Source organism: Bubalus kerabau, chromosome 7 (genome assembly GCF_029407905.1).
Source record: "Bubalus kerabau isolate K-KA32 ecotype Philippines breed swamp buffalo chromosome 7, PCC_UOA_SB_1v2, whole genome shotgun sequence".
Classification (NCBI taxonomy): domain Eukaryota; kingdom Metazoa; phylum Chordata; class Mammalia; order Artiodactyla; family Bovidae; genus Bubalus; species Bubalus kerabau.
This window is the reverse complement of record NC_073630.1, coordinates 89,189,380-89,216,332: the sequence shown is the minus strand read 5'-3', so window position 1 is coordinate 89,216,332 and position 26,953 is coordinate 89,189,380. Positions and strand designations below refer to the sequence as shown.

Sequence of the window (26,953 nt, the reverse complement as noted above, 5' to 3'; positions counted from 1 at the left end):
TAAAAGAAGTTTGGAAACTCATTCTGAGGTGTTCCTCTTTTTCCTTTAATTATTTTATTGACATTATCGACTGTTTCTTTTTTTTTCCATCAAGGCAGCTTCATTTTGTTTTAATCTTTAATATAAAGTACATAAATCAAAGTTCAATCCTATCTAGTATAAATTGATTGGGAGAGTCAAGGAGAGATGTTTGGATTTTGAGTTTCATGCACTTGGTCCAAGCCCAGATTTAGTTTCAGCGAGTTGATTATGAAGACTGTGAAAGGCTTCTATGTCCTTTTCATGCTGCATCTATGGTTCTTTGACTCTGGAAGGACCGGAAAGATACTTGTATGGCCCATGGATTTCAGTCACTGGATTAATTTAAAGATTATTCTGGATGAACTCTACCTTGGTGGGCATGAGATAACTGTCCTCATACCTTCAACAAGTTCTCTGCTTGATCATACCCAGATTCCCTTTAACGTGGAGATCCTTGAAATTCCAATAAGTAAAGAAAGTTTCATGGAAGAATTCACTGCTAATCTCTACACACTTTCTTTTGAACTGCCGAAAGTTTCATGGTGGGAGAGGCAAGTACGATTGACAAAAATGTTGAAAACGTTTTTAGCAACAATCAGAAGCATTTGTGACAGTGTTGTCATGAACAAGGAGTTGCTCACCAGGCTTCAGGCAGCTAAGTTTGATATCTGTATTGCTGACCCTTTAAGCTTCTGTGGGGAGTTAGTGGCTGAGCTTCTCAACATTCCATTTATATACTCCTTTCGGTTTTCCTATGGGAATGTCATTGAGAGATTGTGTGCTGGGCTTCCTATGCCTTCTTCATATGTTCCTGGCACCGTATCAGGACTGACAGACAGCATGACTTTTATACAGAGGCTGGAGAACTGGTTATCGTATACAGTGAATGACGTGATGTATTCATATTTTGTATTTCCAGAATGGGATGAATATTACAGCAAGGTTTTAGGTAAGAGATATTTGCATGTAATAATGATTCTTATTTCATATGGAAAATGTAAATGTTTATCTGACTGTATGAAAACTTAAAAAAGCTTTTCTTTGAGTGATACCCAAGCTCATGTTTCTTAACTGTTTTGAGTAACAACATAATAACAATTCTTTATCTTTCTTTATTCTTTTCTTAAACTTTTCCTTTTTTGTTTTGTTTTAGATTATTGAGTACTAAAAATTTATCAGAGAACAAATATTCTCTATATTTATCCATAAATCCTATTCAATGCTGCTAATTTTTTTATTTTTTCAGGATATCTACAAAACCCAAATCTGACAGTGTTTAAGTTCCATAACCTTGGGCTACTTCTCTCTTGTTTACTTCTCCTTTTATATGCAGGTTTCCCAGGTGGTGCTAGCAGTAAAGAACCTGTCTGCCAATGCAGGAAACATATGAGACAGGGGTTTGATGATTCCTGGATCAGGAAGATCCCCTAGAATAGGGCACTATACCTTCCATTTTCTTTTTGATTAATCTGCTGTTTCTCAGGCCTTCTGTTTACATCCTCTGAAGGCTTGGTTTGCTGATTCCCAGGCTTGTAATGTGAGTAAGAAACTGGAAAATAAATAAACATACATGAGTTTCATCTGCTCTTTGCATTCCAAAAGAGAAAGAAACAAGAAATGTTTTTCTCTAACTAGACTTTTAAATGTATTTTACTGTTGCTGTTCCATTCATAATTGGATTAGAAGTGAACTATTGAGCTTTGATCCTGAGCGCAAAGATTTTATCCGTTTCAGCAAGTCCTTTTATGCTTTCATTTTTCCTTTTGCATAACTGATATGCTTATTTTTTAATAAAGTTTATATAATTGTGTTGAGGATTTTGCAGAAGATATTTTGAAAAAGCCATTGATAGGGCCCACATGGGGTCTCATTGATAAGATGGCTCCTTATGTCAACCTCACAAACAAAGAATAAAGCGCAGTGATCTGTGAGACTGACCAAATTGCCCAAATGACATCCGGTTATCTCACTGGCGCCTATCTTCTCAAAGCTGTGAGACCACCAGATTCCAGACCTCCAGCTATGTGACCATCCCTTCAGAGAATTTTTCTTTGGTTAGGTATAAGAAGGATTCCATCAAAAAGGGAGAACGCTGGTTCTCCTTAAGAGCCAGTCACCCTCTCTTTTCCCTCTAATAAATTTCCCTTTTCTTGTCTGCCCGGCTCGCTCTCTTTTTCTCTGCACTTGCCTTACATTTTGGTGCCGAAACCCGGGAGGGAAGATCCACCGCAACTGGGTGGGCTCCTCTCACAAGCCCACCCCCGGTGGTCCCCTGTCTTGGCCCTTGCCGAGAAACTGAGATGAGCTCTGGGATGGCACTCTCCGCTCGCCTTGCTGGACTGACATTCACACTGCTGCTGCTGCTAAGTCGCTTCAGTCGTGTCCGACTCTGTGCGACCCCATAAACGGCAGCCCTCTAGGCTCCTCTGTCCCTGGGATTCTCCAGGCAAGAATACTGGAGTGGGTTGCCATTTCCTTTTCCAATGCATGAAAGTGAAAAGTGAAAGTGAAGTCGCTCAGTTGTGCCTGACTCTTAGCGACCCCATGGACTGCAGCCTACCAGGCTCCTCTGTCCATGGGATTTTCCAGGCAAGAGCACTGGAATGGGGTGCCATTGCCTTCTCCGACATCCACATACAAGTCCACATTTCATCCATCGGTTACAAGGGTGAGTGAAATCCCATTCCCTTGGATCCTTTCTCTCTCTCTCCTCGTTTCCAAGTCCTAGCGATAAGCGGGCGGGGAGGATCCCCACGGCCCTCAGCCCCTCGGTCTTGTGCCCCGTCTGACTTTGAAATAGGGGAAGCCCATTTCAAAGCAGACTATCATTACTCTCCAAGGAAGTCCTGAGAACGGGGACGCTCTCAGGTCCGAGAGAACGGAGTCTCTCGGACCTTTCTCCTCTCTTTCTCTCGCCCTTGTTTAACTTCCCTATTCGGCCGCAATGGGAAATTCTCTATCCCAGCCTTCAAAATCTACTCCTCTGGGATGATTTCTCCGAAACCTAAAAGCTTTGGGCTTCCAAGGGGAGATAAGACCAAACAGACTTACTTACTATTCTAACACTGTCTGGCTGCAAAACCGACTTGATAACAGGTCCCATTGGCCAGAAAACGGAACTCTGGATTACTATACTCTACGGGAGCTCGATAACTTCTGCTGCCGCAATGGCAAGTGGTTAGAAATTCCTTATCTTCAGGCTTTCTTTGCTCTTCGCTCTCGACCCTCTTTCTGTGAATCCCCTTCTACTTCTCAAATACTCGTAGCCCACTCTAAGCCACATCCTTCTAATACAATGTCTCCCAATCCTTGTTCAGACTTTTCTTCTTCTTCCTTCCACCTTTCTGACCACAGCCCACCCTCTATCACTCCCAATCCCCTTGTAGCCGCTCCAGATCCAGTTCCACAACCTCCCCCTTATGTCCCCTCCTCCCTCCCTCCCTCCCTCTCAAGGGCAGGCCGAGGCCACCGCTGCTCCCAGCACCTCTCCCCTGCTTGTGCTTGAGATAAACCCTGAGACCTCAGCCCAATCCTCTGCCCTGAGAGTTCCAAAGCTTTACCCCGACCTCCCTAGATCCCTCTCCAGTTCAGTTCAGTTCAGTTCAGTCTCTCAGTCCTGTTCGACTCTTTGAGACCCCATGAATCGCAGCATACCGGGCCTCCCTGTCCGTCACCATCCCCCGGAGTTCACTCAGACTCAGGCCCATCGAGTCAGTGATGACATCCAGCCATCTCATCCTCTGTCATCTTCTTCTTCTGCCCCCAATCCCTCCCAGCATCAGAGACTTTTCCAATGAGTCAACTCTTCGTATGAGGTGGCCAAAGTACTGTAGTTTCAGCTTTAGCATCATTCCTTCCAAAGAAATCCCAGGGCTGATCTCCTTCAGAATGGACTGGTTGGATCTCCTTGTAGTCCAAGGGACTCTCAAGAGTCTTCTCCAACACCACAGTTCAAAAGCATCAATTCTTTGGCTCTCAGCTTTCTTCACGGTCCAACTCTCACATCCATACATGACCACCAGAAAAACCATAGCCTTAACTAGATGGACCTTTGTTGGCAAAGTAATGTCTCTGCTTTTGAATATGCTATCTAGGTTGGTCATAACTTTCCTTCCAAGGAGTAAGTGTCTTTTAATTTCATGGCTGCAGTCACCATCTGCAGTGATTTTGAAGTCTGACACTGTTTCCACTGTTTCCCCATCTATTTCCCATGAAGTGGTGGGACCGGATGCCATGATCTTTGTTTTCTGAATGTTGAGCTTTAAGCCAACTTTTTCACTCTCCTCTTTCACTTTCATCAAGAGGCTTTTGAGTTCCTTTTCACTTTCTGCCATAAGGGTTGTGTCCTCTGCATATCTGAGGTTATTGATATTTCTCCTGGCAATCTTGATTCCAGCTTGTGCTTCTTCCAGCCCAGCGTTTCTCATGATGTACTCTGCATAGAAGTTAAATAAGCAGGGTGACAATATACAGCCTTGATGTACTCCTTCTGATTTGGAACCAGTCTGTTGTTCCATGTCCAGTTCTAACTATTGCTTCCTGACCTGCATATAGGTTTCTCAAGAGGCAGGTCAGGTGGTCTGGTATTCCCATCTCTTTCAGAGTTTTCCGCAGTTTATTGTGATCCACACAGTCAAAGGCTTTGGCATAGTCAATAAAGCAGAAATAGATGTTTTTCTGGAACTCTTTTGCTTTTTTGATGATCCAGCGGATGTTGACAATTTGATCTCTGGTTCCTCTGCCTTTTCTAAAACCAGCTTGAACATCTGGAAGTTCACGGTCCCCTCTCCAAACAACTTTAAAACAAGAAACTTCACCAGAGGACCCTGCTCCTTCCCCTGCTCCACTCCTCCCTTCACCTGAGGTAGCTGGAGCAGAAGGCATTGTTCAGGTTCATGTCCCATTCTCCCTCACTTATCTATCTCAGATTGAAAGCCATCTTGGCTCCTTCTCCTCAGACCCAGATAATTACTAAAAGAATTCAAGGATCTTACCCAGTCTTATGACTTAACCTAGCATGATATTTACATCACACTTTCCTCCACTCTTCTTCCAGAAGAGAAGGAAGGAGTATGGAGTTTGGCAAGCTTCTCAGGTGCATGCTGATGAGATACACAGGACACTAAGCCCGTAGGGGCAAAGGCTGTCCCCCGAGATGATCCCAACTGGGGTTATCAGGCAGGGAGACCTGGATGAGCAGCCCATAATCATATGACTGCTTGCCTCACTGTGGGCCTTCAAAAGGCAGGGCATAAAGTCATCAACTTTGATAAGCTGTGGGAAATAATTCAAAGACTAGATGAAAACCTGGCACAATTTCCATCCAGGTTAACAGAAGCACTACAAAAATATGCTAAATTAGATCCCACTTCAGCAGAGGGCATCATTGTCCTTAACACCCATTTTATCTCCCAGTCATCCCCAGATATCTGAAAGAAACTAAAACAGACAGAAGAAGGCCTTCAAACTCCTCAACGAGACCATTTAAATTTAGCCTTAAAGATTTTCAAAAATCGGGAAGAATACGCAAAGCTAGAGAAGGCCCAACCAGATCAGGCCAAATACCACCTTTTAGCCACTGCCCTACATGGCTCCAAGCCTCCATCAAGCAACAAAGAAAGGAAGCCAACTGGTCCCTGCTTCAAATGTGGCAAAGAAGGCCACTGGGCCCGGTCATGCCTAAAGCCAAGGCCCCCTCCCAGGTCCATGTCCCAGCTGTGGCATAAAGGGACATTGGAAGGTCGACTGCCCAAATCCCCCTTCAGGGATCCGGACATTCCCTCTTGGTCCAGAGCAGGAGTCCTCTGACCCAGCTCTGCCCAGGCTCCTCAGACTTGCCACTGAAGTCTGAAGGTGCCCAGGGCCCCAGGCCCCAACTCTCATTGCCTCTACGGAGCCCAGGGTAACTCTTACAGTGGCAGGTAAGCTGATCTCCTTTCTCATTGACACGGGCCACTTACTCTGCTATGCCTGCCTACTCTGGAAAAACCAAGGTCTCTCAGGTCTCTGTTATGGGTGTTGACGGTTTAACAGCTACACCACAAATAACGAGCCATCTTATCAATGAGACTCCATGTGGGCCCTATCAGCCATGTTCTGCTTGCAATATTAAGTTAGATTTTTTAAGATATAATTGACATGTTACTTTGTATTAATTTTAGGTGTCAACAAAATATTGTGAATCTGTAGAAAAAATTGAAAATTGTAATTGAACCAATCTTAAGATTATAACCTGGGAGGCAGTTTTTTAGAAAGTTCTGAAAAAAGTCCTCCCATTAGAAGTCAAAGCACAGTTATATGAGTTTTTGAGATAGAGGGTTATACATCAAAAGTTAATGTATCAGAGTAATGCCAGCAACTTACATAGGCCAAAGCTAGTGGTGGGTCATTGTGACACCTTATAGGATTAAGGAAGAAATGTTTTCTCCTAAAGAGTTACCTTGCTAGCAAAAGGAAATTGTTTTGTTTGTTTGTTTGTTTGTTTGATGAGTTGGTATTACTGTGTCTTCTAAGGAGACCTAGTTAATGTGGAATATAGATATGCTGCTCCTGCTGCTGCTAAGTCGCTTCAGTCGTGTCCGACTCTCTGCGACCCCATAGACGGCAGCCCACCAGGCTCCCCCATCCCTGGGATTCTCCAGGCAAGAACACTGGAGTGGGTTGCCTTTTCCTTCTCCAATGCATGAAAGTGAAAAGTGAAAGTGAAGTTGCTCAGTCATGTCCGCCCCTCAGCGACCCCATGGACTGCAGCCTACCAGGCTCCTCTGTCCATGGGATTTTCCAGGCAAGAGTACTGGAGTGGGGTGCAATTGCCTTCTCCGTATATGGAGATGAGATAGAGGCAAAGCACAGGTACAGTTTTAACAGTTGATGTATGGGGGTGAAGGCTGGTGCTCCCTCTAATATTTTTTCAACTCTTCTGTAGTTTGAAAGTTTCCAGATTTAAAAAGTTGGGGGAAAAGAATATGTAGGATCAGAATAAAAACAGGAATTGTGGTTGCTGTCCTTTGGGCAGTTTGTAAGTCTAACTTGTCTAATCTCAATAGGTGAGGTAGATCTGAGAGCTTGATGACTGATAATAATAAGCCTAAGCGTGCCATCAAACATGCAAGTCCTGACTGACGGCCTGCCAAGGAGCAGCAGGGCACTCAGCGCTGTGTGTACGGGGTCCACAAAGCACTCGCCCCGGGAGCGGGAGCCAGTCTCCCAGCCTCCCCAGCCTGTGCGCAAGGCACCACCGTCTTCCCCGGACCCCTGAGCCCTCTCAAGCAGCCCACACCTCAATCAGTGGCCAAGGTCTCTGCTTCCAGTACTCTCCACCGCTCTCCCCTCTCCACTCTGAGGCCACCAACTGCCCCCATCCCAGGCCCACCTGCCCTCCCACCTGGACTCTGCGGCAGGGTTCCACGCAGCCCTTGCATATAGATATGCAATATACACTCAAGAGGAGGGTGGTGAGTGGCTCAAATGGCAGAGAAAAATTTATGTTGCTTTTTTTTTTGCCCTGCTTTAAATTGACTTCTTTTAATCACAGGCATACAATGTAATAATTTTGTATTTATACATATTGTGAAGTGATCACCACAAGATCTCTAGTTAATGGTCATCACCTCACATAGTTACAACTTTTTAATTTTGAGATGAGAACTTTTAAGATCTCCCTTAACTCATTTCATATATACAATACAGTATTGCTAAATATAGTCAGCATGTTGTACATCATATCCCCAGGACTTACTTATTTTACAAGTGAAAGCTTGTGCGCTTTCACCACCTTCACCTACCTATTGTACCCACTTTCCAATCCTGGCATTTGGCAACCAACAATCTGTTCTCGGCTTCTATGAGTTCATTTTCTTTTTTGTTTTGTGTGTGTGTGTGTGTTTTAATATTCCACATTTAAGTGATTTCACATAGTTTTTGTCTACCTCTCTGACTTCTCTTACCATGATTTCCTCAAGTTCCATTCATATTGAGGCAAATGACAGGTTGTCTTTTTTTTTCTTATAACTTAATACTATTTCATGGTATATATAGTTATATTTTCTTTATCCATTCACTCATAGAAAAACATTTAGAGTTTTTCCATATTTTGGCTACCTTAAACAATGCTACAGCACTGCAGTGAACATGGGAGGTGGTAGTAGTTTTACAATGTTATTTTTTGATGGACCTACATAATGTTTTCCAGAGTATTGCACCAGTTTACATTCCTATCAACAGTGCACCAGGGCTCCCTTCTCTCCATATCCTCACCAGCATTAGTTATCTCCTGTCTTTTCATGATAGCCATATTAACAGGCATGAGGTGATATCTCATTGTGATTTTAATCTACATTTCCCTGATTAGCAATGGGGAGCACCCATTTATGTACTTGTTAGCTATTTGATATCTTCTTTGGAAAAATGTCTATTCAGGTCCTTTGTTCATTTTTACTAGAGAAGGGCCTGGCAACCCACTCCAGTATTCTTGCCTGGAGAATCCCATGGACAGAGGAACCTGGTGGGCTACACAGTCCATGGGATCACAAAGAGTCGGACACAACTGAAGTGACTTAGCATGCATGCACACATGCTCATTTTTACATTAAATTATTATTTTTTTATTTTTGTACTGAGTTTTATAAGTTCTTTAGACATTTTGAATGCCAATCCTGTATCAGATACATGGTTTGAAAATATTGTCCCTAATTTTATAGGTTGCCTTTCCATTTTGTTGATCATTTATTTTGCTGTTCATAGTCTTCTAGTTTGAAGCAGTCCCATTTGCTTTTTTTTAAAATTTTGTTGTTTATGCTTTTGGTATCATGTTTAAAAAATCACTGCCAAGACTCATATCAAGAAAATTTTCTGCCTATTTTCTTCTAGGAACTCTATGGTTTCAGATCTTACATTGAAATCTTTAATCCATTTACAGTTACTTTTGTAGTAGAGTAAGATTGGAGTCTAGTTTTATTCTTTTCATTTGAATACTCTTTTTCTTTTCTTTTTTTTTTTGCAGTAAGGATTATTTAAAAGATGATCTTTTCTCTTTGAATATTTTTGGCTCCCTTGTGAAATATTAGTTGATCATATATGTATGGGCTTATTTTGTGGCTTTTGATTCTGTTCCACTGGTTCATGTGCCTGTTTTTATGCCTATACCATGTGGCTGTGATCACTATAGCTTACAATATTGCCTGAAATCAGAAATGTTATGTCTGCAGGTTGCTTTGGCTTTTAGGAGTCAGTTTTAGTTTTATATACATTTTAAAGTTGCTTTTTTTTTTTTTTTTTTTACTATTTTGGACAGAAATATCTCTAATAATGTGTCATTACTAAAGATTAGTTTATTACTAAATTTAAAAATTTTCCTTTATAGTTGTAATCTTTTGTTTTATATAGCTCTTTTCATTTTCCTTATTTTTAGCACATTTAAGTTTCTATGAGAAATCATTTCTTCAACAATTCAGAAACAATGTGAGTGTTTCTAATGAAGTATTCTGCCCAGGAATATGCTGTGTGTTCAACAAGGCATAAGACTTAATCCAGGTGGACATGTAACATTGAGACAGTTTCTAGGCATTTTGTGACAGAAACAGGTGTTTATTTCTCTAGACTTAACCCTAAAAATAGGCAGAAACTGTTGCACCCATCACTCACCAATGTCCAAAGTACAAGGTACAAAAGGCAAAACTGAGAAAAGGTCATTGACATCTCATCCTGGTGACATTTTCTGAACTGTGGATCAAGAAGTGACTGACCTACAGCTGCATCTAAGATTTTTGTTTACTCCTAGTTCCAGCAGTTTGATACTCAGCTTAGGAACATATTTTAGTGTGAAGTTAGTATAGGACATAACTCTTGTCTCTGATTCTTTCCTAGCTCTTGGCACCTGAAATACTCTTTGAGGAATATATCAATAATCTGAGAAAAAAGAATAAAATCATAAAATAAAAGGAAAACATTTCTTTTACTTATAAGTTTAAAAATACTATTAGATATAGCCTGCCATTCAGGATCAATTTATAATCTCCATTGTATAATGAATTCCAAATATATTTTTTCAAATTTAAAATATAACATAATTTATGTAATTATTAACTTTATTATGTATGAATATGTTCTAATAATTGATGAGGAAACAGGTAAGATGGCATCTGCTTCAAAATATTTTGAGGAACTATTTATAAACAGTTCTTGAGGAAAAAGAATGTTAGGATAATACTATTAGGTTAAATACAAAAATGGTCAATGTCTAATAAGGCAATAAGTTCATAATTTAGGAGATGATTTTTTCTACTAAATGGAAATATGCAAGTTAACATTTAACTTCACAGTATCTAAAAACAAAAATCTGCAGTAAATCACTAAAAAATAGCAGTATAGAATGTAGATACATTTTTCTAAAGATATAAATAATCTTTGAATTGTCCAGTATCCAACAAATGCCTCATCATAATACAAAAAGTGGTATTGCTTTGGAACTTTGGGAAATGGTTTTCCAAATTTCAGATATTGGCTCACAGTCTTTATTCAGATCAATTATAGTTTTTGTACAATATTGTCTTCCTTTCAATAAGATGCTTGAAGCGCATTGGATTAATAACAAAAGAGTGCAGATTTTAACTAAAAAAGATATTATTTGGATAACAAAAGAAGGTGAATCAACGATATGACCCCATAATTCTACTCATAGGCTTATAACAAAAAAAAAATGAATGCATTTATCCACACAAACTACATACCTTAATGCTCATAACCACATTATTCATAGAGCCAAATATGAAAACAACACAAATATTTGACAATTACTGAATGGATTAAAAAAATGAAGTGTATCTGTACAAAAGTATTATTCAGAAATAAAAAATCTTCAAGTACTGATACATATGACCTTAGGAATCAATCTTGAAAACTTGTTAAATAAAAGAAGGTAGCATAAAAGACCACACAGTGTATTTAAAAGGAAGAACTGTATGGCGTAAATTGTATGTCAATAAAATTGTCATTAAAAGAGTAGAGGAGCAAAGCATTTCAGAAAGAAAATAAAATTATACCCATAGCTGACACCTAAGGCTCAAATATGAAGTCTATACTAGACCTGAAACTGGAATTTGAATACCTTGGACATTATCAGAATCAGACCCCTAAATTACTGAGATTTGCTTGTGATCTTTTAAGCAGATAGGTTTCCCTGACAATTCAAAAATCCCTCATATTTTTTAATCAAAACTTCAGCACTCTTAGAATATCAAGGAAAATATTTTTTTAAAAAATCATGTGGTTAGAATCCAGATAGCTATAGTTTCTTTTTATTGGTGATGTGGAGTACATCTTTCAAAAGAACACTTACACTCTGAATAAGGTTCCTTATACCACAGTAATTATATAAATTCAGAAATGAAACTTTTGCGCCAAACTAAGGAACATGATTTAATTCAGAGTCACTAATTTGAGCTGCTATTATGTTAATATTCACATGCTTTCCACTTGTTTTGAAAGGGGACACTTTTGTAAGGAAGTAGGTCAAAATAGCAAATATTTTGCCACCAGATTATGATGCAGTGCTCTATCTTCACCAAAGAGGACAAAGTTTTGTGAAACTAATTTTGTAAAGGAGATAATTACTTTAAGATTTTTATTATAAGATTTCCATTCTGGATAGGATGTACTTAGTAGTAACAGGACATTTCCAATACCAGAAAAGAAAACAATGGTTCAATTTAAAAAGCTGCTTATTTTTAAAGCTATCAGAAACTTTTGGAGCAATGAAAATGAGATAAATTGGAATTCCAGAAGAGGAGGAGACTGTACCACAGTAGGCTGAGGATAACTGGCTGAGTTTTCTTGTTTATTGCTAAGAGCACCTGCTGATTCTGAGCATGGAGTAGGGCTCAGGTGTAGCTCAAGCGGAAATATTTTGTTGGTAGAGATAAAGCAGAAGATCTTTGGTTATTCCATACTTAATTCTGTGTTTGGTTCTTCCTAGTCTCAGTATTTTGTACTCTTGGAGGAGGAAAAGCCTATTGATTTCTCTTGGGTTGCATAGAACTAATATTGGTTCTTTAAAGATTCTTCACAGGAAATTTGATGGTAAAACATGTCCCACCTAGCATATCAAATGTTTTTCCCTCTATCATCTTTCATTTTTGTTCAGGAAAATCTACCAAATTATGTGAGATTATGGGAAAAGCTGAAATGTGGTTGATTCGAACTAACTGGGATTTTGAATTTCCTCACCCTTTCTTACCTAACTTTGAATTTGTTGGAGGACTGCACTGCAAGCCTGCAAAACCCTTGCCTAAGGTAATTAAATGTGTTTCTTTTTGCCTCTCTCAGTATTTACCTCCTGAAATGATTTGTAGTTTATTATTTCTAGTATTTGATATTCAAACTGAAAACCTAGACACAAGAATTAATGGGACTTGTCCACATTAGACTTTTATGCTACCATATTTTCTACATTATCATAGTAATCATTACTGATGCTAATCAAATATGCCAGATGTTTAACTAAAATAAAATTCCCAGCCCCTGAGTTTAGTGAAATTATCCAATATTCTCTGGGAAATGAGTATAAGCTGAAGAGGCATGTATAACTTCCATGTCCAACTCTTAATTATCAGATGCACTTACTCCAGAGTTCTCTTTCCCTTTGTGATGTGAATGGCATGTGTCAATCTGAATCCTGATTAAAAATACAAGGAATAATAGATGGATATATGGTAAAAGAAAGAAGCCGTTGGTTTAGGATACTAAGATACTTGAGCCTTTTATTTACGTATTTACTTTTGGCCATGCTGCTGCAATATGTAGGATCTTAGTTCTCTGACCAAGATTGCACAGGTGCCCCCTGCCTTGGAAAGCAGAGTCTTCATCACTGGGACAGCAGGGAAACCCCAAGACACTCAGATTTTTGAGTTGCAAGTTATTCAGCATAACCTAGTCTAAGAAATGGACATAGTAGAGAAATTACGATACTTTGAGAAAAGATCAAATAGAGGTGTGATGGCTCACCCAAAATCCTGGCAGAACATACAGTAATCATTTGTTTGGTTTAAATAGAGGAAAGAAATTAGCCTGGAAAGATGACCATAGGATAAGTTATGAAAAAAGCAAATGAGAAATACTAAGTAGTCTTTGGGCTTCCCTGATGGCTCAGAAGGTAAAGAATCTGCCTGGAGTGGAGGAGACCTGGGTTCGATCCCCAGGTAGGGAAGATCCCCTGGAGGAGGGCATGGCAACCCATCTCAATTATTGTCTGGAAAATCCCCATGGATTAGAGGAACCTGGTGGGCTACAGTTCATGGGGTGGCAAAGAATCAGACATGACTGAGCAGCTAAGCACAGCACAGTATAAGTATTCTTCACCTCAAATTTAATATCAATGACAAATCAATGTATAAGTTTTAAGCAATAAGGTGATACAGTTTACCACTTCATATAGTTTGGTTATTGAATTATTTGGAATGGAGTACTATTTAAATGGGCTGAGATGGAATGGGCTGAGAAATAGGTGCAGTAGTTTCAGAAAGACTTTATAGAAATGCAAACTGCTATATGATAATAATTTTGAGCATAAGTGGAAAGATTTGGAGAATATTTACAAAGAAAGTTGGTAAGATTTTAAGATAGGCTGGAGGTGGCAGTTAAGAGTGACAATTTCAGAATTAATCCTTAGCTTTTTATTTCTTGTATATGTCATCCTTTATATTTACTATTTTGTGTGGGAATTTAGTAGAGAATATTGTCATTTACTAAGTGAAGAAGGAGAAAGGAGCAATTTTGAGGGAAAATGGTCAATTCATGTTTGTATATGCTGAATGAGGTACAATGCAGTATCTAGCAAGCAGCTATTAAACACACTGTTTTAATCACAGGAGACAGGTCAATTAAGTATTTATGAAGTTTTTTAAATTAATAAACTATTTTTAGAGACATTTACATTCACAGCAAAATCTTAAAGCACGATGTTCAATATTTTGAAAAGATAGATGATGTTGGATATGCATTCTACATTGTCATAAGCCATTTTTTCAGCTTAGAAAGTAATCCTTTAAGTATTCTGAGTTTGTTTGTTTTTTTCTCCATAATTTTTAATAAAAGATCTATGCCTTGTAAACATTCAGTTCTAAAATCCTAGAAATCAAATGTTGGAATAGTGTGAGGCTTGCTTATAAACATATTAGATATATTTAATAGCTCAAAAATATGAGGAATTCTTCTATTGTCTTAGTATTGACCAATAACACATATGTATGTGTAATGTTTAATGTGTACGTATATGTATGTGTAATGTGTGTATTTAAGTATTTATTTATCAATAATGTGGTATCAAGGATCAATCTGTTATTTTTGCAGGGTGTCCAGAAAGTGTAAGAGCTTTGTAGATTTTCCAGTGAATCTATTTCCCCATCTCCACCCACCAGAGAACACTAGGGCCCTGGGGACACTACAAAAGCACAATCACATCTCTGCAGTCACATAATGACATGCTCATACACATATGAAAAAAAAAATATTCTTAAATCTATGATATCAGTAGGATTCTTCGTTCATAACATTGAATTATTTGACTAATTTGTATTGCTAATGTTGGTTCCGTAATATCCCTAATTAAAATAATTAGACAACAAAGGACGCTAAATCAACATATTATATACAGCTACAAGAGTCAATGCAAATGTGCAAAGTAAGGCATAAAGAGGGTGAAGAGTAAAGTAATCATGAGGTTTGAGGCTCTTATAGAAAGGAATATGATGGAGAATCTGGTGAAATTTGAACCTTTTCATGAACAATAACTTTTGTGGCTGTTTCAGAGTTAGTGCATGTACAATGGTAAATGATGAGTAAGCCAATGACTATATTCAGTTCTCTTTATTACCTTTTAGCACCCTCTCCACAATGCTCCAAATGAATTACATCTGATTCTTAAGTAGTTCAAGTGCTTCACCTCATATTTAGCCATGGATGCTAATAAGATTTATCTTTCATTTTCTACTGAAGCACAGTCAATATAATGACATACTTTGGTACAGTTACTCTGTTCTGTTTTCTAAATTTCAGTTTTGTTTTATATTGCCTATTTTTTCTCTTGGTAGAAGGTTCCACAGCACATTTAGAAATGAGGTAGCTATATAACTTCCTGACTGGACAAGTAATGCAGAAGTTCTTATAAAGCATACTCTGAGAATGACAGTAATATAATAGACACATACAGCATCACATTCAAAGTAAAATGGCATATTTGATCATGCTGAAGTAACCTAGAAATTTGGCTGTAATACCTACAGCTGTGTGAAAGTGAAAGTCACTCAGTTGTGTCTAACTCTTTGGGACCCCACGGACTGTAGCCTGCCAGGCTCCTCTGTCCATGGAATTCTCCAGGCCAGAATACTGGAGTGAGTAACTGTTACCTTCTCCAGAGGATCTTACCAACTCAGGGACCAAACTCAGCCCTCCCACATTGCAGGCGGATTCTTTAAAGTCTGAGCCACCAGAGAAGCTCAAGAATACAGGAGTGGGTAGCCTATCCCTTCTCCAGCATATCTTCCCACCCAGGAGTGGAACTGGGGTCTCCTGCAATGGAGGTGGATTCTTTACCAGCTGAGCTCCAGGGAAGCTCTATAGCCTTGGACAAATTGCTTAACCTTTCTGAGATAGCTTTCTCATCTGCAAATGTATACATATTCCTTCAGTTACCATGTATCAGAATCAAATGATACAAGTAAAGAGCTCAGCAATGGCAAAAGATACATATAGTCAATAATTTGTAAAGACATACACACATACATCTCTAATGTGCTAAAAGAAAACCTCCAATTTAAATAATTCTTAATTTGCCTATTAACCAATGATTTCAGGTCATATTCTGTACTCTGAAATAGTTAACATTAAAAAATAGAATCATTCTTAGTTCGGGCACATTGAGAAAAGTGTGTGACTCATAACTCTAAACTCTCACATAACAAAGACTGTTTTCTTCACAGGAGTTTGAAGAGTTTGTTCAAAGTTCTGGAAAAAATGGAGTCGTGGTGTTTACTCTGGGATCAATGGTCAAAAACCTCACAGAAGAAAACTCTAAAATGATTGCATCAGCCCTTGCCCAAATTCCACAAAAGGTCAAATATTTATATTTTTTGAGGGAGGGGCAGCTATTTTAGAATCTAGGAAAAACTCTTTAATTAAAAAGTGTGCTTTAAAATGTAGAAGTTATTGGTACTGTTATTGTCAATTTAACTGAGATATTAAAAAAGTATTAACTGTGAAAGCAACATATGTAATTGCTATCCTGGCATTGCTAACAGGAAAACATATTGCAGAATTTTCTTTAAACAATGAGCTAATACTGAATCATTCACTACTGTTAACCAGTAAACTTTGTGCCTAGATTTTAAACTTTCCATGTAATCTAACATTGTTTTGTTGTTTGTATTGTTTTATCTTAATATGAGGCATATACACAAGTTACAACTGCCATGATTGAGAATAAAATAATATTTATTTTAAATATTTATTTTGAATATTTTAAAATAATATTTTAAATTATAGTCTTGATTCACAGGATGCCTTGGGACTATATTTCCTTATAATTAATGGATTTGGGTCAGTCAGGACCTGGTTGACCCTTGAAGTAACAGCATAGATTCTTGGAATACTCCTAAGCAATGATTCTTCTATTTACATAATTGAAGACTTTAATAATATTAAAACAATAAAGATTTATATAGTTCACTCTATGATGTTACCCTAAATTATACTTTTTATTGATACTATTCTAGGTTATAACTGAATAATGTTCTTCTTAAACTCCCAAAGACATTTTTCCCCCTAGCTTTAGTGAAAACAATTACCTGCAATGTTAAGTTACAAATGCTCACAATAATTATTGTATTCATAGCCAAACTACTTTCAAAAATTGTTTTGTGGAAGCAATACCTTCTAAATATTTAATGTAAAAAAGGATCTTCGCAAGAATATTGAATTGTATTAAAATATACAATGTTTAGGGGTTAAACCAGGGCAGAATCTGAAGCACCAAGACCTCTCTCTCTGCATAAACAAAATTGTTCCAGCAAAAGCTATCTGAAGTAATCATATTTGAACTCTGGACTCTAAGTACTTGCAACTCACAGTGGAAAGACTGGGTGGAAATCACCCAGCCTCACATTAGCCAACATGCCTGTATTCCTGGTGTAATTTGTGGCACCATGAGAGGCAATAGACTTTAACCTCCAAATACTGTGTGTTTGCAATTTAATTGCTGACTACTGCCTGTGATAATTGAGGTGAGGCACAAAAGTTGACCACAGTCATTTCAACCTTCATTATAAGATGCAATTTCCAGGAACTTTAAAGGATAAGCTTATTTTTTTCAATTTCCCATTTTTGTCCACTTTGGAGCAAGTCATTGAATTAGGCCATCGAAAAACAACCTCACAGTGGAATTTAGAAAGCTATGTGCAGGTCCATGAAAAGATAATGATTCATAAAATATCTAGAAGGCCTAAACCTTTAACTTCAAGCTGTTTCCTGGCAAAGAAAAATGCTTCAACAGTCAAACAAACAAATACACAAAGCAAACCCTATCAAAGGGGCAAATCAGATTTCCAGAGTTAGAATCGTGTTTAAAAATCCAATGCACACATCTCAACCAATATCACAATACATAGAAAGTTAGATGAAAGTATAGCCCAATCAAAGGAATGAAGGGGGAAAAAAAAGGAATAAAATAAATTGAGAAAAACAATTTCTGAGGGATGCTAGATTTTGGAATTACTAGAAACAAATACTTTAAAAACTCTGTCCTAAAGATGGACAAAGAAACAAAGGAAGACAATGATAAAGAGAAGAAAATGATACAGAGACAAAAGGAAATACTGGCAATGAGAAAGAAATTATTTTTTTCTCATATAATTTCAAAAAGAAATTATAGAGCTCACAGTTACAATAACTAAAGTGAAAAATCCACGGAAGGGGTTCTAAATCAGACATGAGTCAAAAGCATCAGCAAATGTTCAGCTCAGTTCAGTTCAGTTGCTCAATTGTGTCTGACTCTTTGTGACCCCATGGACTGCAGCATGCCAGGCCTCCCTGTCCATCACCAACTCCCAGGGTTTACTCAAACTCATGTCCATTGAGTTGGTGATGCCATCCAACCATCTCATCCTCTGTTATTCCCTTCCCCTCCTGCCTTCTTCTTTCCCAGCATCAGGGTCTTATCAAATGAGTTTGCTCTTCACATCAGGTAGCCAAAGTATTGGAGTTTCAGCTTCGACATCAGTCCTTCCAATGAACACTCAGGACTGATTTCCTTTAGGATGGACTGGTTGGATCTCCTTGCAGTCCAAGGGACTTGCAAGAGTCTTCTCCAACACCACAGTTCAAAAGCATCAATTCTTTGGTGTTCAGCTTTCTTTATAGTCCAACTCTCACATCCATACATGACCACTGGAAAAACTATAGCTTTGACTAGATGGACCTTTGTTGGCAATGTAATGTCTCTGCTTTTTAATCTGCTGTCTAGGTTTGTCATAACTTTCCTTCCAGGGAGCAAGCATCTTTTAATTTCATGGCTGCAGTCACCATCTGAAGTAATTTTGGAGCCCCCCAAAATAAAGTCTGCCACAGTTTCCACTGTTTCTCCATCTATTTACCATGAAGTGATGGGACTGGATGCCATGGTCTTAGCTTTCTGAATGTTGAGCTTTAAGCCAACTTTTTCACTCTCCTTTTTCACTTTCATCAAGAGGCTTTTTAGTTCTTCTTCACTTTCTGCCATAAGCGTGGTGTCATCTACATATCTGAGATTATTGATATTTCTCCCAGGAATCTTGACTCCAGCTTGGGCTTCATACAGCCGAGCATTTCTCATGATGTACTCTGCGTATAAGTTAAATAAGCAGGGTAACAATATACAGCCTTGACATACTCCTTTTCCTATTTGGAACCAATCTGTTCCAAGTCCAGTTCCAACTGTTGCTTCCTGCCCTGCATACAGTTTTCTCAAGAGACAGGTCAGGTGGTCTGGTATTCCCACCTCTTGAAGAATTTTCCACATTTTTATTGTGATCCACACAGTCAGAGGCTTTGGCATAGTCAACAAAGCAGAAATAGATATTTTTCTGGAACTCTTCCTTTTTCCATGATCCAGCAGATGTTGGCAATTTGATCTCTGGTTCCTCTGCCTTTTCTAAAACCAGCTTGAACATGTGGAAGTTCATGGTCCACGTATTGTTGAAGCCTGGCTTGGAGAATCTTGAGCATTACTTTACTAGCGTGTGAGATGAGTGCAATTGGGCAGTAGTTTGAGCATTCGTTGGCATTGCCTTTCTTAGGGATTGGAATGAAAACTGACCTTTTCTAGTCCTGTGGCCACTGCTGAGTTTTCCAAATGTGCTGGCATATTGAGTGCAGCACTTTCACAGCATCATCTTTCAGGATTTGAAATAGCTCACCTGGAATTCCATCACCTCCACTAGCTTTGTTAGTAGTGATGCTTCCTAAGGCCCACTTGACTTCACATTCCAGGATGTCTGGAATGCAAATGTTAACTGGGGACTGGAATGCAAAAGTAGGAAGTCAAGAAATGCCTGGACTAACAGGCAAATTTGGCCTTGGAGTACAGAATGAAGCAGGGCAAAAGCTAATAGAGTTCTGCCAAGATAACACACTGGTCATAGCAAACACCTTCTTCCAACAACACAAGAGAAGTCTCTACACATGGACATCACCAGATGGTCAACACTGAAATCAGATTGATTATATTCTTTGCAGCCAAAGATGGAGAAGCTCTATGCTGTTTCTGCTAAGTTGCTTCAGTTGTGTCCAACTCTGTGCAACCCCATGGATGGCAGCCCACCAGGCTCCCCCGTCCCTGGGATTCTCCAGGCAAGAATACTGGAGTGGGTTTGCATCTCCTTCTCCAATGAGAAGCTCTATATAGTCAGCAAAAACAAGACTGAGAGTTGATTGTGGCTCAGATCATGAACTCTTTATTGCCAAATTCAGACTTAATTTGAAGTAGGGAAAACCACTAGACCATTCAGGTATGACCTAAATCAAATTCCTAATGATTATACATTTGATGGCATCACTGACTCGATGGATGTAAGTCTGAGTGAACTCTGGGAGTTGGTGATAGACAGGGAAGCCTGGCATGCTGCAATTCATGGGGTCGCAAAAAGTCAGACACGAGTGAGTGACTGAACTGAACTGAACTGATACATTTGAAGTGTGAAATAGATTTAAGGGGCTAGATCTGATAGACAGACTACCTGATGAAAAATGCATGGAGGTTTGTGACATTGTACAGGAGACTGGGAGCAAGGCCATCCCCAAGAAAAATAAAAGCAAAAAAGCAAAATGGCTGTCTGAGGAGGCCTTATAAATAGCTGTGAAAAGAAGAGAAGCCAAAAGTAAAGAAGAAAAGGAGAGATATACCCATTTGAATTCAGAGTTCCAAAGAATAGCAAGAAGAGATAAGAAAGCCTTCCTCAGTGATCAATGCAAAGAAATAGAGGAAAACAACAGAATAGGAAAGACTAGAGATCTCTTCAAAAAAATTAGAGATACCAAGGGAACATTTCATGCAAAGATGGGCTCAATAAAGGCCAGAAATGGTATGGACCTAACAGAAGTGAAGGATATTAAGAAAAGGTGACAAATGTTAATAAACAATAATTGAAATTATCAAGTTTGAGGAACAGAAAAAAAAAAAAAAAAAGAAAAGAAGAAAAATGAACAAAGCATAAAAGTTGTGAGGATCCATCCTGTGAATTAACATATATACTGTGAGAGTTCCAGAAAGAGAGAAATCAGCAGATAGCATACTAAAATAAATAATGGCTTAAAATAGCCCCAATTTAATAAAGGTTTGAATCTATACGGAGCTTCCCAGATGGCGCTAGTGGTAAAGAACCTGCCTGCCAATGCAGGAGACTTAAGAGCTGTGAGCTCGATCCCTGGATCAGGAAGATCTCCTGGAGGAGGGCACAAAGCCCACTCCAGTATTCTTGCCTAGAGAATCCCATGGACAGAAGAGCTTGGCAGGCTATAGTCTATCAGGTTGCAAAGATTCAGACATTACTGAAGAGCTTAGCGTGAATGAATTGATACCTCCAAGATGCTTAATGAATTTCCAGTAGGATAAACTCAAGGCAACCTACGTTAAGACATATTATAATCAACTTCTTGAAAGCCAAAGATAATGAGTAAATATTGAAAGTAGCTAGGAAGAAAGAATTCATTACATATATGGTATCTTTAATACAGTGATCAGCCAATTTCTCATCAGAAACCTTGGAAAGACAGTAAGTTGTTAAATTCAAAGCGTTGAAAAACAAAATTGTTAACAGAATTTTATATGATGAAAATGTCCTCAAAACTGAAGTACAAATTAAGACATTCCCAGAAAAGCAAAAGTTGTGGAACATCATTAACACTAGATTTTCCCTATAAAAAATGCAAAAGGAAAACTTTCTGGTTGTAATAAAAGTCTGCTAAACAGTAACACAAAACTATACGAAGAAATAAAGATCTGCAGTGATGTGAAATTGGAGTAAATTCAATTATAAAAGTTAGTATTTTTGTAGTTCTGGCTATATATCTAACTTTTAAAAATCTCAAAAATTTAATATATAAATGCTTAAAAACAATTATGTAATTAGGAACACAATGCATAAGTATATAAATTATGACAACAGTAAAAGAAAGAGGATGAATCTATAAAGAAGTGGAGCTATTTTCTGCTATTGGATCAATATGTCAAGGAATAAGGCATGAGAGTAATTGGAAAATATCTTTTTAAATGAATGAAAACAAAAGAGACAAAAAATATGTGGTGAGAAAGCAGGGCCATAGAAAAATTTTTAATTATTGACTTTGAATTTTAGTAATTAAGTAGTGTTTGACTCTTTTGGAACCCCATGGACTATAGCTCACTAAGCTCCTCTGTTTATGGGATTTTTCAGGCAAGAATACTGGAGTGGGTTACTGTTTCCTACTCCAGGGTATCTTCCCAACTCAAGGACTGAACCCATGTCTACTGCATTGACAGGCAGATTCTTTACCATTGAGCCATCGGGGAAGCTCTTATAGCTTTATGTGACTACACTGAAACAGAGGAAAGATCTAAAACAAGCAATCTAAGATTATACTTTAAAGAACTCTAAAAAGAAGGCTAGCTGAACCAATGTATAGCCAAAGCAAAGAAGTAATGATTATTAGATCAGAGATAAACAAACAAAAATAGGTTAAAAATAAAACAGGGAAAATCAATAAAATAAAAAGCCAGTACTTTAAAAAAGTCGGCAAAATTATCAAACATTTAGCTAAACCGGAAAAGAGAAAAAAGAGAGTTGATGCAAAAAATTAAAATTAGAAATGATCCTAGGGAGATTACTAATGGATTTATAGAGATAAAAAGATTATAAGAGAATATAATGGCAGTGTGGCACAGACGGAAGAGTAGAAAGACCGTAGCTCACCTTTTCCCTTAGGCACACTAAAATAGATCCTATTTACAGAGCAATTATTGATGAGAACAAGCAGAAGACAGGTTGTAAAGATCTACACCTGAAGATATAAAGAAGGAACTACAATTAGATAGATAGGAAGGATGGAGAAGCAATACTGTTAAGTATCATATCCCCAAGTAGGCTAATTAGCAGAGGTGTTTCCCAAAGACTGAAAGGGTTGAGCCCAATCCTGGACTCCTTGGCCTAGGTATTCTGTGCTCAGAAGTCAATCACTCAGAGCATTGACTTCGAAGGCAAGTAGGTATTACTTTCAGAGGAGCCCATGGCTCATAGTAGTCAATCTGATCTCAGGGAAATTTAGCAGGCAGTGGCTTGAAGCAGGATGTCAATTCCCTAACCAGATATTGAAACCAGGTCTAGGCAGTGAGAGTACTGAATCCAGGCCATTAGACCGCGAGGGCCAGTAGCAAGTGAAAAGGCCCTGGCTTGTTAGCTTTGTAAAAATGAATTTCAACAAAAAGACAGAAATTAGTGAAACTAGTGAAATGTTTATTGGGAGAAAAAAGAAAAGTACATGTGAACAGACACACATGGGCAGGTTCAGAGAGAGAGTTGTGATTCGTGGTAGCTTAAATCACTCTGTGGATCATTTCTTTCCAAATTTCATCTGGCTGATATTGCTCTGCCTGGCTCTGAGTCTTTATTGGTATAACTCAGAGTCTTCCCCTGTGTATGCATGCATCTCTTAACTAGGATGGATTCCATCTCAGAGGCCTGTGGGAAGGTTTATACTACCTATTCTGGGGTGGCACTCCCTCCCTTTTTGACCCCTAAGAAGACTTTCTGCACATGTGTAATTGAAAAGGTCTCCTTGACCTCAAGAATGAAAAATATGTGGACTCTTTACCTGAGCAGAACTAAGCTCCTCTCTGCCCCTGTATCAACTTTATCTTGGATTATTGTTCCACAGGGGACAGACTTCAACTGCTCAGCCCGGGGCCCCTCTCTCTGCTGCCTCAAACCCATAACAGAAGGATGCATGCAGCCCAAATAGGGGCATCCCAGTAGCTAATGACAAGACCCTGTCTTGTCTGCTTTGTAAAAATGAAGAGGTAACCAGAGGAGGGTACACTGCTTGGATGCACAGGATGTCTCTTACAAAAGGTCTCTTCTCCAAGATCAAGCAGTGTAACCAAACTATAAGATATATAAAATAAAACAGAAAGTAAGGTGTCATGAGGTGATAGAATATGATCAAGTGGAACAACAATATAAAACTCCAGAAAAAAGAACTAAGTGAATGGAAGCAGGCAATCTACCTGATGGAGAGTTCAATTATTATGGTTGTAAAGATTTTCAAATTACTGGGGGAAGATTGGATGAACAGAGTGAGAAGTTAAAAATTTTTAACAAAGAGAAAATATGAAGCACCATCAAATAGAGATGAAGAATATAAAAATTGACATGAAAAATACACTAGAAGGAAAAAACAGTATATTAGATAATGTAGAGAAACAGGTCAGTGAGCAAAAAGATAAAGTACTAGAAAACACTGAAGCTGAAAAGAAATAAAAAAGAATAAAAAGAAATGAGGGCAGCTTAAGAGACCTGCATGACAGCATCAAGTACACTGCATTAGTATTATAAGGGACCTGAAGAAGAGGGAGAAAGGGGCAAAGAACATATTTGAAGATATAATAACTAACCTGCAAAAGGAAATAAGCATCCAATTGTTGGAAGCACAGACAATCTCAAACAGGACCAATTCAAAAAGGACCACATTAAGACACATTGCAATTAAAATGGAAAAGAAAATAAATATAAAGAAAAAAAAATTTAAAGCAGCAAGGGAAAAGAAACAAGTTATGTACAAGGAAACTCCCTTAAGACAACAGCTGATATTTCAGAAGAAACTGTAAAGGCCAGAATGGAGTAACTTGACATATTTAAAATGATAAAAGGAAAAGCCTACTACCAAGAATAATCTATATAGAAAGGTTCACATTCAGATTCGATGGTGAGACCAAAACTTTGCAAGCAAGCAGAAACTAAAGGAGATTGGAGCCACCAAACCAGGTTTACAGAAATGTTAAGGGAACTTCTTTAAGTGAGAAAGAAAAGGTCAAAACTGGAAATACGAAAATTACAAAAGGAAAAATTTCATTGGTGAAGAGAAATATACCACAGTGCTAGTAAATCAGCAAGGTATAAGGCTAGAAGGAAGGTTAAAAGACAAAAGTAGTACAATCAAGTATACTCATAATAAGTAGTTAAGGGATATATAAAATAAGAAGGCTTAAAATATGATATCAAAAACACTAAGTGTGGTGGGAGGAGTAAAAACACAAGGTTCTTAAAATGCATTTGCACTTAAGAGATCCGCAACTTAAGATAATCATATATTTTACATATATTTGTATGTATTTTGCCAAGTACAGTGTGGGGAATGACTATGTGATATCTTTACATGTTGTAACTACATCTATCATGATGATTACTTTGAAATGTATAGAAATATCAAATCACTATGTGGTCTAACAGAAACTAATATAGTGTTGTAGATCAATTATACTTCAAAACAAAAAAAAATTAAAGAAATTCATAGAAAAACAGATCAGATTTTTGGTTACCAGAAGCATGCGATTGGGGAAGGGGCAATAGAAGGAAGGTAGTTAGTAGGTTCAAACTTCCAGTTATAAGATAAACACCAGGATGCAATATACATCATAAATTTAGCTAATGCTGCTGTATGTTATACACAGAAATTTTCAGGAGAATAACTTCCTGATTTCTCATCTCAGGATTTTTTTTCTATTTAATTTTATGCATATATAAGCTGATAGATGTTCACTAAGCTTATTGTGACAGTCATTTCCTAATATATGTAAGTTGAATCATTATGCAACTTAACTTACACAGTGCAGTTATGTCAGTTATATCACAACAAAACTCGAGGAAAAAAGTGATATAAAAATTGCACAACAAAATTAGACGAACTAGAGGTCATGGATAAATATCTTAAAAAACTCAATTTACTTAAGGTGATTTTTTGGTCTTATTTATAATAATTTATTTTTTACAGCAAATATTGAATTACTTTGATTATTCATTTACATAATAGTACTAACTCTCAATATTATGTTTTTATTACCACATCTGCTTTTACTGTCTTAGTAGAAATCTGACAAAATGGTTGAATCAGAATGTGACAATTGAACATGTCCTATTCAATTACACCTGAAATACACCTAAAATATTCCCAGTGAAATGTGTTATGCAAATTTGCACCATAAAAATCTATAAATGTCAAATTATACACTTCTTTTTAAAAAGACTTTAGCAATGTTTTTATTATAAGAATTTAAAAATTTCTCTTCCATTTTTATTGAATGTTATTTAACTCTTTAACTATCTTTTGTACCTTCTGAAAAATGTGTTGTATAAAAATCACGCATTTCCAGTCATCTATAATTGCATGTCTATGACCCAAGAATCATTAAATTAATTAATTTTTTAAAAATTATACAAATTTTAAGGGTTAATTTCTATTTATAGTTACCACAAACTATTGGCTATGTTCCTCATGTACAATACATCCTTGAGCTTCTCTTATACTCAATATTTTGTGCTTCCTACTCCCCTAGGCTTATATTACCCTTCTTCCCTTCCCCACTGGTAACCACTAGTTTCTTCAATATATCTGTGAGTCTGACAAAAAAAAAAAAGAAATAGATTATTTCAACAGACATATCAAATTAAGAGATTGAATTATCAATTATAATAAAAAAATCTCTCCTAGAGGAAAAATCCAGGAGAGATCATATCACTAGTAAAGTTTACCAGACTTGTAAACAATAAAATAAACTAATCATTTCCAAATTTTCAAAAAATTTTAAGGGAACACTAAATAATTCTATGAGACCAGATTCACCCTGATACAAAAGCCACATAGACACATCACAAAACATAAAATTATAGACCATGATCAGTTTTAAACATAAATATTAAAATACTCAAGAAAATATTTGCAGATCAAATCCAGTAGAATATTGAAAAAGAGTATTCACCATAATGAAATGGTGTTTAATTTCCTTATATGAGGATGGTTAAGCAAAAGTAAATCAATCAGTATAATAACTTGATATGAGTGTACTGATCAGACTCACAGTTATAGAGAAGAAAATAGTGGCTACCAGTGGGAAAGGGCAGAAGGGTAATATATGCATAGGGGAGTAGGAAGCACAAAATATTGGCTATAAGATAGGCTCAGGGATGTATTGTACAACATGAGAAATATAGCCAATACTTTCTGACAACTATAAATGGAAAATAACCCTTAAAATTTGTACAATTTTTAAAAAGTTAATTAATTTAATGTTATTTGGGTTGTAGACATGTTATGCATGACTGGAAATGTGTGATTTTTATAGTAACACATTTTTCAGAAGATGCAAGCGACAGTTAAAGAGTTA

At 37.5% G+C, this 26,953-nt stretch overlaps 1 protein-coding gene across 1 annotated transcript in view; it reads left to right on the top strand.

Annotated features, from left to right (window-relative positions):
- Positions 1 to 249: 249 nt before the first annotated feature.
- Positions 250 to 26,953, top strand: part of LOC129657255 (UDP-glucuronosyltransferase 2C1-like) — a 34,599-nt gene continuing 7,895 nt past the window's right edge. Inside the window, exons 1-3 of the mRNA XM_055587473.1 lie at positions 250 to 970; positions 12,161 to 12,309; positions 15,993 to 16,124. Coding sequence (XP_055443448.1) covers positions 250 to 970; positions 12,161 to 12,309; positions 15,993 to 16,124 — 1,002 coding nt within the window. The remainder of the gene's footprint in view (positions 971 to 12,160; positions 12,310 to 15,992; positions 16,125 to 26,953) is intronic.